Genomic DNA, 12,500 nt, shown 5'->3' with positions numbered 1-12,500 from the left:
AGAAGTAAGTGTGAATGAGCTCATGGACACCTGCGTGAGTGTGTCAGGTCACCGCTTGGCGTGTTTATGACGGTGGAGGACAGACAGGCAGACAGGAGTCATCGCACGCTGCCTCCTCACACTGTTAACGCCTCAGACTAGACCTATTAAAACTCCTCCTCTCTCTCTCTCTCTCTGTCTGTCTGCCTCTCACTCTCTCTCTCACTCTCGCTCTCTCTGTCTCACTCGCTCTTGCTCTCTCGCTCGCTCTCTGTCTCTCGCTCGCTCTCTGTCTCTCTCTCTCTCTCTCGCTTGCTCTCTCTCTCGCTCTCTCTCTCTCTCGCACTCCCCCTCTCTCCCTCTCTCTCTCTCTCACTCTGTCTTGCTCCCCCTCTCTCTCTCTCTCTCTGTCTCTCTCTCACTCTCTCTCTCTCACACTCTCTCTCTCTCACTCTCTAACTCTCTCACTCTAACTCTCTCTCTCTCTCTGTCTCTCTCTCTCTCCCTCTCTCTCTCACTCTCTCCCCCCCTCCCTCTCTCTCTGTCTCACTCTCTCTCCCCCTCTCCTCTCTCTCTCTCTCTCCATCTCTCTCTCTCCCCCTCCCCCCCCCCCCCCCCCCTCCCTCTCTGTCTCTGTCAACGCGTAGGCCTCAACGTTATGCAAATGACAGATGCACGCTGGCCCACTTCTTCCCTGGCCCTCCACACGCATATGTCATCTATTGTGTTTAATAAGCGATCCGCTGAATGTTTTATGTCTCTCTCTCTCTCTCTTTCTCTCTCCTCTTTCAGGGCTTCTGTTCTTGGCTGACATCACTGTACCATATGAAGTAAGTGTGCCCCACTAATGCCCCTCCCCCCCTTTTGGTCAACTCCTCCCTGCTCCCTGTTTTGGCTTCCTCCCTCCTCCTTGTTTTATTGCCCCTCTCTCTTCTCTGTCTTCAAAGTCGATGTCATCAACCAGAACGCAAACTGTCGTGTTATATCTCATTAAGCAGCGAAAACAAACGACTTGCGATGCGCTCATGCGATCGTTTGCTCCGTGGTTTAACCGTCGAAATATTTTTCTTCACTCGCTGAAAGACGTACTGACTGCACTCAACTCAATTTTAGGCCTGTAAAAAGTAAAAAAACAGCACTTCCTCGGTGGTTTCCATGGTTTCCAGAGTATTATGGTGGAGTTTTTGGGTTCTCCTGACCTCTCTGTTTTTAGCTCTCTCTTAGTGTTAGTGGCTGACTCTAACCTATACCTCAGAGCCTAGAATTCCCTAGGAAAAAGTGCAACGACGTCCCACCCTGTAGTGTTCTCTCTCTATGTGTGGCCTGCCGTGTGACCAGCATACACCCTACTGTTATTTCTGGGTTTTTTCTCCTGTTTTTACGAGACGCCTGGGTTTCCTGACCCTCCCGGCCGGGCTCCCCTGAGCTCCACCACAGGGTTGGCAGCCAGCACCGTGGCCCAGTTACACTGAGGGGATGAGTAGTAGCAGGGCACCGCAGAGGTCTAAGTACCACTCACTGTGTCGGTCGGTCGGTCTCCCCCGGGGAACACGAACAGGAACAGGAGTATCTAGGAGTGTTTATATTAGCTCCTAGGCCTTTTCACTTTGTAAAGCGACTCTTTGAGTCTCTAGAAAAGCGCTATATACGTTTGATGTATTATTATTATTATTATTATTATTATCCCCACCCCCCCCGCTCCTCCCCCCGGTCCCAGGCCAGCCCCATTCCACAACTGTGTGTGTTCGTCACCACAGGGACACCCTGCTGCTCTGCCAGTCAGTCTAGCCCCCCCCTCACACTGCAAACAGTAAATCTAAGTAAGATTAAATATCTTAAATCAAGGCAGTATATGGTTGTTTTTTTTGTCTTTTACTTGTTTTTAAGAAAATCTTGGTGTGAAGTGAAATGTTCCTGTTCTGTTGGCAGATAGTTTTGCTTATTTGAAGTCATATTTCCTCCATTTTATTGCTTTTCTTTCTTGTTTTTGAGAGCTGACTTTGTGCAGTTCAGGGGAGTTATTATAGTCTTCCACCGTGGGGTCTTTTGAATAGCGTCCTCCCACCCTGTTCTACCTCAGGCCCTCTGTGTTTCTCTCTCTCTCTCTGTCTCTCTCTGTCTCTCTCTGTCTCTCTCTCTCTCTCTCTCTCTCTCTCTCTCTCTCTCTCTCTCTCTCTCTCTCTCTCTCTCTCTCTCTCTCTCTCTCTCTCTCTCCAGGGATGAGGAGATCCGTAGTAAGTGTGGCATTGACGCGGTCACCTACCTGTCGTTCCAGCGCCACATCATCCTGCTGGTGACCGCGGTCTGCCTGCTGTCTCTGGCTGTCATCCTGCCTGTCAACTTCTCTGGGAACCTCCTGGGTAATTAGGAGCTCCGCATGAGAGGCCTGGCGAGGGTTGGGAGGTCTGGGGAGGTCCAGGGAGATCCAGGGAGGTCCAGGGAGGTCCAGGGAGGCCCATAGAGGCCAAGGGAGGCCAAGGGAGGCCCAGGAAGGTCCAGGGAGATCCAGGGAGGTCCGGGGAAGTCTAGGGAGGCGCAGGGAGGCCCCAGCTATGTCCAGGGAGGTCCGAGGAACATCCAGCGGAGGCCCAGGGATATCCTTAACCTCAGCGGAGGTGGAGGGGCACCTCGCCGGGAAAGAGGCCACACACTATCATACACACACACACTCATACACACACACACCGCAGTTATAAACACATATGAGAGAAGTCTACACTTACAGGGCTATTCTGTCTGGTTACATTAGCGGTTTCTAGGCCTTAGACAAGCAACAAGAGAGAGTATGAATAGAACAACTTTGAACATACACAACATTGTTAAAAATGTTAACAACCTTGTGTATGTTCAACGTAGTTCTATGGTATCCTGCAAACTCAAAGTGCTTTACAAAACATATACAAGGTATAGAAAATGCAACTGCTGAATGGCAGTTGAAGAAGAAAATCGTTGAGTAAGCTCCCAGATGGAATGCTAACCAGACACATTTGAGGTCTGGGGGGGGGGGGCACTGTTGTCACGGCTGCCAGTGTGTCAGCCACCCAGTCGTTAAAGAACCGACACCCATATAGTGTGGTTGTCACGGCAACGGTAAACAGATTGAGCGGAGACTAAAACAGGGCGATGAGACATGACTAATCTGTGCATTAAAACGTGTTAGACTTTTCATCACCATGAGGTTTCTGTTAAAACGGGAGGACGAATAAATTATTGTCGTTGTTTGATCCAATTGACCTCAAAAAAGTCACTTGAAGCTTTATGGTCTCTCTCTCTCTTTCTCTCCCTCTCTCTCACCCTCGCTCTCTCTCTCTCACTCTCCCTCTCTCTCTATTTCTCTCTCTCCCTCCCCCCCGCCCTCACTCACCCTCCCTCTCTCTCTCTCTCTCTCTCCCCCTCTCTCTCTCTCCCCCCTCTCTCTCACTCTCTCTTTCTCTCTCACTCTCTCTCTCTCTCTCACCCCCCTCTCTCACCCCCCTCTCTCTCCCCCCTCCCCCCCCTCTCTCTCCCCCCCTCTCTCTCACTCTCTCTCTCTCTCCCCCTCCCTCTCTCTCTCTCTCTCTCCCCCTCTCCCTCTCTCTCACCCCCCCTCTCTCTCTCCCTCCCCGCCCCCTCTCTCTCTCCCCTCTACCCCCCCCCCCCTCCCCCCCCTCCCTCTCTGTTGGTGTGCTTATCTTCTATAGGGGACAGTCCTGAAAACTTTGGAAGAACAACAGTGGCTAATGTGCCTGCACGGTAAGAAGTCAGAGAACAGAACAGGCCCTTGTCTTTTTCACTGTGGATCACCTCTCGCCACAGAGCCATCTGGCTCCACATTATACAGCAAGGAATAACCCACCGGTGGTCAGGTTCATATGAAACACCTCTCTCTCTCCTCTCTCTCCTCTGTCTCTCCTCTCTCTCTCTCTCTTCTCTCTCTTCCTTCTCTTCTCTCTCTTCTCTCTGTCCTCTCTCTTCTCTCTCTCCTCTCTCTCTCTCCTCTCTCTCTTTCCTCTTTTCTCTCTTCTCTCCTCCTCTCTCTTCTCTCTCTCTTCTCTCTCCTCTCTTCTCTCTCTCTCTTCTCTCTCTTCTCCCTCCTCTCTCTCTTCTCTTTCTCCTCTCCTCTCACTCCTCTCTCCTCTCTCTCCTCTCTCTCTCTCTCTTCTCTCTCTTCCTTCTCTTCTCTGTCTCCTCTCTCCTCTCTCCTCTCTTCTCTCTCTTCCCTCTCTCCTATCTCTCCTCCCTCCTCTGTCTTCTCTCTCTCTTCTCCCTCCTCTCTCTCTTCTCTCTCTTCCCTCTCTCCTATCTCTCCTCTGTCTTCTCTCTCTCCTATCTCTCCTCTCTCTCTTCTCTCTCTTCCCTCTCTCCTATCTCTCCTCCCTCTCCTCTGTCTTCTCTCTCTCTTCTCCCTCCTCTCTCTCTCCTCTCTCTTCTCCCTCCTCTCTCTCTTCTCTCTCTTCCCTCTCTTCTCTCCTCCTAGTGACAGCTTCCTGTGGCTCCACAGTATCTTTGCGCTTCTGTACTTCGTCATCACTGTGCTGGTCATGGCCCACCACTCCTCCTGCCTGGAGTACAGAGAGGACGAGAAGGTGTGTGAGACACTTCAGATTAGATTAGAGATGTTATATATATATACATTACAGTAAAAAAAATATTCATACATCCAATAACCATAATACATCATCAGCCCAGAGGGGCTTATCGAGCGTCTCCCTTGATCATAGAATTTGATTAACAGTTAATGAAAAAATAAAACAGGGAACAATATTAAAATGACAGAACAAAATAAACAGGGTGTCAGCCATAGTCAGCGCCCCTGGAGCGATTAGGGGTTAAGTGCCTTGCTCGAGGGCACAACAGCATAGCTCTGAGTAGGGATTGTGTAGTGATTACCGAGGAGGTCACATGGTCAAGGTATGGTACTAGTATGGGTGGTTATCATCCTGCTGGGACCATATATGCTGACAAATATATACTAACAAATGTAGTCGCTTTGGATAAAAGCGTCAGCTAAATGGCATATACATGTGTATATATACACAGTATGTATATATATACATTATATTATCAGAGCATGGCCATCCACCTTACCTGCTGTGTCTCTGTACACCTTACCTGCTGTGTCTCTGTACACCTTCCCTCCAGGTGGCCAGGACCCTGATGATCACCTGCATCCCCAGGGAGATCTCAGACCCCGGCCTCATCACCAAACACTTCCAGTAAGGTCACCTTTCATCACCAAACACTTCCAGTAAGGTCACCTTTCATCACCAAACACTTCCAGTAAGGTCACCTTTCATCACCAAACACTTCCAGTAGGTAAACAGATGGAGCGGCTGACTGACTGACTGACTGACTGACTGACTGACCGACCGACCGATTTAGTAACTGAGTGTGTGTTTGCCCCTCCTCTCTAGCGAGGCCTATCCCAGCTGTACCGTCACCGACATCCGCTTCTGCTTCAACGTTCACAAGCTGATGAGGCTGGACTCAGAGAGGTACACTGACAATATTTATATACATATATTTATTTTTGTAGTGCAGTCCCACTCTTACATTTGTTTTATCATTATAGAATAGAGACAGGAAAGGGCATGTCAGCAGGGCAGGGGCCGGGTTTCGAACCCATGCCGACATAGGCAGACTGTATATGTGCACTGTTGGCCATGATGTTATAGACCACTGGACCACCCCAGGCCTCGACAGTAACGATATTGAGCGATGATCATTTGTTGCTTTGCTTGTGTTGGGCCGTGTACTCTATATGGCCTGTCACGTGATGGAGGATTCATGGAGGATTTTTGGCGGTAGCCTAGAGGTTAGAGGGGCCAGCTAGCAATCGGAAAGGTCTCTGGTTCGATCCCCGCCTCAGGAGGGAGCCGCATGTGCCCTTGAGCAAGGCACTTAACCCCTAATTGCTCCAGGGACGCCGACTATGGCTGACACTGTGCCTAGAGCAAAAAACGAATTCCAACAATTGACTGACAAATTGATTGCATGGCAAATAAAACATTATAATTGTTATTATTATTATTATTAGTAGTAGTAGTAGTAGTAGTAGTATTGTTGTTGTTGTTGTTGTTGTTGATGTTGTTATTATTATTATTATTATTATATCTACATCTTATGTTGTGCAGACGGAAGGCAATGAAGGGAAGGTTGTATTTCACCACCAAGGCCCAGAAGGATGGGAAGATCATGATCAAGACCCATCCCTGCGCCCAGATATTCTGCTGTGATTTGTGCGGCTTTGAGCAGGTGCGTTATGCAACGACTGTTGTTGTTGTAAGTGGTTTAATCTTGGCTGGAAAAAACCTCATCCAGTAATTATCCTGCATTGTTTGTATATTGCCACTGGATGGCACTGCAAACCAGAACTAGGTTTGGGGAAGCTTCATTAGAGTGTCTTGTACTCTCTGAATTAAAATTCCCTAGAGGGATATTACTATAATATCACAAGACTATTCGGTGAGTAATCCCCACTACTACCTAGTTAGTGTAGAGTAGTGGGGATTACTCACCGAATCCATTGCATTGCAATATCTTTGGCTTGACTAGCGAGTGTGTCATTGATTTTCAACAACGTTGAAATGTATTTTATTTTTTTCTGAATAAAAGTCTGAACAACTTGTTCCCTGTTTCACCAGCTGCTGTCACATTTAGCAGACACCTTTACCCATAGCAATTTAGAATGATAGATTACAGGGACCTGGAGTAACATTGGGCTAAGTGCCTTACTCAAGGGCACACTAGTAGTGGTGTTCCCAGGCCTTACTCAAGGACACACTAGTGGTGGTGTTCCCAGGTCTTACTCAAGGGCACACTAGTGGTGGTGTTCCCAGGTCTTATTCAAGGGCACACTAGTGGTGGTGTTCCCAGGTCTTACTCAAGGGCACACTAGCGGTGGTGTGTTCCCAGGTGGGGATTTGAACTCATGACCTTCTGATCACCAGTCCAACTCACTATCCACCAGGCCACCACTACCCCTAGATCCGACGTCCCAAACGTTGAAATGTGTTTCCATTTTTCAGTATAAAAGTCTGAACATTTTGATTGGTTGCCGACTTGTTCCCGCTTACACCAGCTGCTGTCACATATGTGTTGTGTGTCCTCACCTCCCTCTTCCTACAGGTGGATGCTGAGCAGTACTACAGCGAGCTGGAGGAGAAACTGACGGATGAGTTTAACGCAGAGAAGCATCGCATCTCCCTCAAGAGGCTGGGCGTCGCCTTCGTGACTTTCCGGGATGAGAGGATGACCGCTGTGTGAGTGACCTATGACCCCTGTGACCCCATGACCTCTGAGGTGACATGGTATTGAGGTGACACTGTCCTCCTACAGTCTCTGCCACCTCCTCAGGTGAAAGGAGGAGGGCACTCTTCAATCCAAAAATTATATTTGTAATATGCGTAGATTGATATTATTATAGAATAGATATGACAGTTTAATATTAGCTAATTCTAGTTTTAGCCATGGGTGCGGTCCATGTAAGTATGGTGCGGTCCATGTAAGTATGGTGCGGTCCATGTAAGTATGGTGCGGTCCATGTAAGTATGGTGCGGACCATTTTTATCTTTGCAAATTTCAGGACCCTCCTTTCATGACCTTTCCTAGATATGTGCGTTGTACCACACAGTATCCTTACATTTTCAAAATCACATCAGGATAAGCTAGTATAGTATAAAGCTATTTTGCAGTTTTTCTGTGTAGGAGGTAGGCTAATTTACAAGACGCGCCAACTAGTGGTCTTTGTCTATAAGTAGCAGCTTCCAATTCTAAAGACTCTGGTCATTTGACCCCCGAGACGGCTCTTATAGTAGGTAAAATAGGCACGGCTGTTCCGTTTGTTTCAAACTGTTAACTCTGTCTACAGTATGATGTATGTGTCTGCCTGCTTCATCTGATTATGTGCGTCTGCGTGTTTTGTCTTTGTGACATCATCAGCATTGTGAAGGACTACAGTCGGGTCCGTTGCCGTCGGAGACCCCAACAGTCCAGCATCACCACCGTTGTCCAGTCTCACAAGTGGGGTGTCGGCTACGCGCCCGCCCCCAGTGACATCATCTGGTGAGTGACATCATCTGGTGAGTGACATCATCTGGTGAGTGACATCATCTGGTGAGTGACATCATCTGGTGAGTGACATCATCGGGTGAGTGACAGGTTGATGTGAAACACCAAATGGAGTTAGGGAGAAGTTAACTCACACTGATTCAGCCTCATCTTCTCTAGCCTTATCGCCTGAATTTCCCCTCAGGGATCAATAAAATATCTATTTATCTGTCTGTCTGTCTGTCTCTCAGTCTGTCCGTCTATCCGTCTGTCTGTGTATATCTATCTATCTATCAATCATTCTGTCTGTCTGTCTGTCTGTCTGTCTGTCTGTCTATCTGTCTTGGAGTGCCAGTGCAGCAGCATCCCTGCTGAGGTTGTGTAATGTGTGTGAGTGTTGCATATGTGAGGAGGATTAAACCGAGGAGAGAGATGGCCTCCGTGCCTCAGTGTGTTTGTGTTTTCATGCCTCGTTGGCCGTGTGTAAGAGCTTGTTCGTGCGCTGCGGAGGAATGAGCAGGAATGCCGGGGTGGTCACACTCACAGGCACTGTAGCGTCAGGCAGGAACCATTTCCATCCTTCATTAAAAAAGAGCACTGGAGTGTGATGTGCCCAACCTGCTCTCCAGCCCAGCGTTAGTGGAGCGAACTCGTTTCCTTTCTACACGAGAGAGAGATCACTAGTGTGTGTGTGTTCATACTCAGTGGACAGGCTGTAGGATAGATACGCAGTCATGTAGAAGAGCGGGGGGTAAATATCGGTGTGTGCCATTGTAGGGATGTCAACCAATCATGTTAGCCCTTGGCGGTTGCTGTCGATTGATGATTGGCCTGATTGAACCCTGTGTCTCTGTCTCTGATTGGCCTGTTTGAACCCTGTGTCTCCGTCTCTGATTGGATGTTTGAACCCTGTGTCTCCGTCTGTGATTGGATGTTTGAACCCCATGTCTCTGTCTTTGATTGGCCCGATTGAACACCGTGTCCGTCTCTGATTGGATGTTTGAACCCTGTGTCTGTCTCTGATTGGATGTTTGAACCCTGTGTCTCCATCTCTGATTGGTCCGTCTCTGTCTCCAGGGAGAACCTGTCGGTGTGCGGCTCGCGCTGGTGGCTCCGCTGCGTCCTCCTCAACATCCTCCTCTTCCTCCTCCTCTTCTTCCTCACCACGCCCGCCATCATCGTCAACACCATTGACAAGTTCAACGTCACCAGGCCCGTGGAGAGTCTCCGGGTCAGTCAGAACTTCCTGTCAGAACCGGACAGGGACACAGCTTGTTCTTTCGGAAGTATCGGAACAAGGAAGCATTTTTTAAATCTTCTACTTTTAGCTCCAAATACTCCAACAACAATTAGGATGTGAAACCAATAATAATGACTATCTGGCTAAAGAGGAGATTCTCAGCTTTGATTCTCTGCTTTCTTTTTTCAGATTGGTTTCACTGTTTAGGAGTTACAACCCATTGTATACATAGTCACCTATCATGACCTATTTCAAGGCACCACAAGTGTTGGTTTCTGGGTAGTCCAGTGTGTTCCGTCACAGACAATATGAATGAATGAATGAATGAATGAATGAATGGTCTTTATTGTCATTGATATAGTACAGGTACCAAACAACGAAATTTGGGAGGGGGGGCTCCCCTGGTGCTAGGAAAGAAAAAAAAAACAAGAAGGGAAAGGAGCTGGTTTACATAAATAAAGGCTATGTACACTACTATACTGTACAAATAAAACACTGTGCTGTACTCTATGCTATGCTATACCTATTCTAACATTTCCTATTCTCTGCAACCTTATGTACCCTAGGGTTGTCATATTGCACATAGTGTTATTGCACATTCATTTAAAGTGAGAGCAAATTTAAATATCCACTTACCATTTAAATATGAGAGCAAATCCAAATGGTTAGAAGAATAGAGCTAAAAGAAGACCGAATGCTCCTCTTTGCAATACTTATGAAGGGCACTGTACTGTGCGTGTTTGGGTTTTACGACGGAAAAGTAGACAGGCTGTTTGTATTTTTACATTTATAATATATGTACTTCTTCATATGTGACACAGTCTGATCATTTGGTCGGCATATCGGCAACCAATCAAAATGTTCAGACTTTTCTTTTGAAACACGGAACTACGTTTCAAAGTTGTTGAGAATCACAACACAAACTCGCTAGTCAAGCCAAAATACTGCAATGCAATGGATTGGGTGAGTAATCCCCACTGCTACCTAGTGAACTAGAACACTACTTTACATTGTTAGCAGGCTCACAAAACAAGCTGTGTTAGTTGACTAGCGATGTGTCATTGATTTTCAACAACGCAGAAATGTATTCACATTTTTCGAAAGAAAAGTCTGATCATTACATTGGATCCCGACATGAGGACCAAAGCCTTACAACGTGTCACATATTATTGTTTGGTCTCCCCCTCCACAGAACCCGATCATCACCCAGTTCCTGCCCACCCTGCTGCTCTGGGCCTTCTCTGTCCTCCTGCCCTTCATCGTGTATTACTCTGCCTTCTTCGAGTCTCACTGGACCAGGTACTGTAGCCCTGCAGGTCCGGCTGGCTGCTGTCTGACACTTTGGAGGAAAGGAAAATGCTTTATTTTTCTCTCTCTCAAATGTGTTATTGTCTTCCATATCTCTCTCTCTCTCTCTCTCCCTCTATCTTTCTCCTCCTCTCTCTCTCTTGCTCTCTCTCTCTCTATCTACACTGTCTGCTTTTTCATCTTTCTCTCTCTCTCTCTTTCTCTCTGTCTCTCTCTATTTCTCTCTCTCTCTACCCTCTCTCTCTGTCTCTCTCTCTCGCTTTCTCCCCCCCCCCTCTACACTGTCTGCTTTTTCATTATATGATATTCTCTCTCTCTCTCTACTCTCTCTCTCTCTCTCTCTCTCTCTCTCTCTCTCTCTCTCTCTCTCTCTGTCTGCCTGCACTAATTCTCTAGTCAGGTTGTCATAGCGATCTCTCTGTGGGGATAATGATATGCACAGTGGTCACTATGCGGTGCGGAGCAGAATAGCTCTGCATCAAGGAGAGTCAACCTCGCCCAGCACCTATGAGCCTGGGAAAGCGCACCGTTCCTTTACGTAACCGCCCCCGCAAATGTGTTGTGAAGGCGTAATGTGTGAAGGACCGAATGCAAATTGCGAGTGTTTACAGTTCTTTTTTCTGCATGAAAAGAAAAGCTCAGATGGTGGGAATGAACCCGCCACCACCACCACTATAGTCTCTATGATGAAGTCCTTTGTTTTGTTTTTTGCACAGGTTCTTTAGTGGAAGGTGTTTGTTTGTGCCTACAACACACTGTACAAACAAACAGTATCTTGCCCCCCGCCCCCCCGGCTAATATATATAACATACGCCATTTAGCTGACGCTTTTATCCAATGCGACTTACATTGCAGTGAGTGCATACATTTTTCAGTATATATGGTCCCAACAGGAATCAAACCCACAACCTAAGTGTTGTTAGCACCATGCTAACACCATGCTAACACCAACTGAGCCACAGAGGACCACCGTCTATCGTCCCCTTGAGATGACTTGCAATTCGTAACATGTTTGCATAGATTGTGCTGCATAGTGAAGTGTGTGTGTGTGTGTGTGTGTGTGTGTGTAGATAGATCATGCTGCATGGTGAGGTGTTTGTCTGTGTGTGTGTGTGTGTGTGTGTGTGTGTGTGTGTGTTTGTGTAGATAGATCATGCTGCATGGTGAGGTGTGTCTGTGTGTGTGTGTGTGTGTGTGTGTTTGTGTAGATAGATCATGCTGCATGGTGAGGTGTGTCTGTGTGTGTGTGTGTGTGTGTGTGTGTGTGCGTGTGCGTGTGCGTGTGCGTGTGCGTGTGCGTGTGCGTGTGTGTGTGTGTGTGTAGATAGATGATGCTGCATGGTGAAGTGCGTGTGTGTGTGTGTGTATTGTGAGTGTTCTCATGTGTGTGTGGTTCCCCTCAGGTCCAGTGAGAACCAGATCACCATGCACAAATGTTTCCTGCTGCTGGTGTTCATGGTGATCATCCTGCCCTCCCTGGGCCTCTCCAGGTAACGTTCCATAACAGTTTATTAACGTGTTATTACGGTATGTTTATGCACATAGTAATAGTTGTAGTAGCTTTGTTATAGCTTCTACATTCTAAAGATGTCATCTTATGATGTCTATCACACTGTACATATATCTGTCCACACTTTTATGGCTTTTGGATTATGCACTATTGGCCAAATGCCGACTGCGTTTCGTTGTCGTTGCCAATGACAATTAAATTGAATCTGAATCTGAATTCAAAATCGTCAGATTCTTTTTGTCACTTTGTTTTCTTGCGCCACAGCAGAATAACAGTTTATTAACGTGTTATTACATGTTTATGCACATGTAGTAGCTTTGTTATAACTACTATATTCTAAAGATGTCCTCCCGGATGTCTGTAGGTCATTATGATCCAGAATCCTCTGATTGTTTTTGTCCCTCTGTTTCCTGCTCCCTAGTCTGGACCTGTTCT

The 12,500-nt window shown here is 47.2% G+C and overlaps 1 protein-coding gene across 1 annotated transcript in view; it reads left to right on the top strand.

The window, feature by feature from the left end:
* The window catches only part of tmem63c (transmembrane protein 63C), a gene marked incomplete at both ends in the record, with an annotated part of 27,101 nt that overhangs the window by 8,255 nt on the left and 6,346 nt on the right, over positions 1-12,500 (top strand). Inside the window, 13 exon segments of the mRNA XM_080530835.1 lie at positions 772-809; positions 2,197-2,339; positions 3,660-3,711; positions 4,436-4,544; positions 5,101-5,174; positions 5,373-5,453; positions 6,093-6,213; positions 7,087-7,220; positions 7,900-8,022; positions 9,085-9,238; positions 10,440-10,546; positions 11,959-12,045; positions 12,487-12,500. The exon segment at positions 12,487-12,500 is cut by the window's right edge and continues 52 nt beyond it. Coding sequence (XP_080386961.1) covers positions 772-809; positions 2,197-2,339; positions 3,660-3,711; positions 4,436-4,544; positions 5,101-5,174; positions 5,373-5,453; positions 6,093-6,213; positions 7,087-7,220; positions 7,900-8,022; positions 9,085-9,238; positions 10,440-10,546; positions 11,959-12,045; positions 12,487-12,500 — 1,237 coding nt within the window.

The sequence above is a fragment of the Nansenia antarctica genome (assembly GCF_963989245.1).
Source record: "Nansenia antarctica genome assembly, chromosome: 1".
In the NCBI taxonomy this organism is placed as follows: Eukaryota; Metazoa; Chordata; class Actinopteri; order Argentiniformes; family Microstomatidae; genus Nansenia; species Nansenia antarctica.
This window is presented reverse-complemented; position numbering and strand designations above follow the sequence as displayed.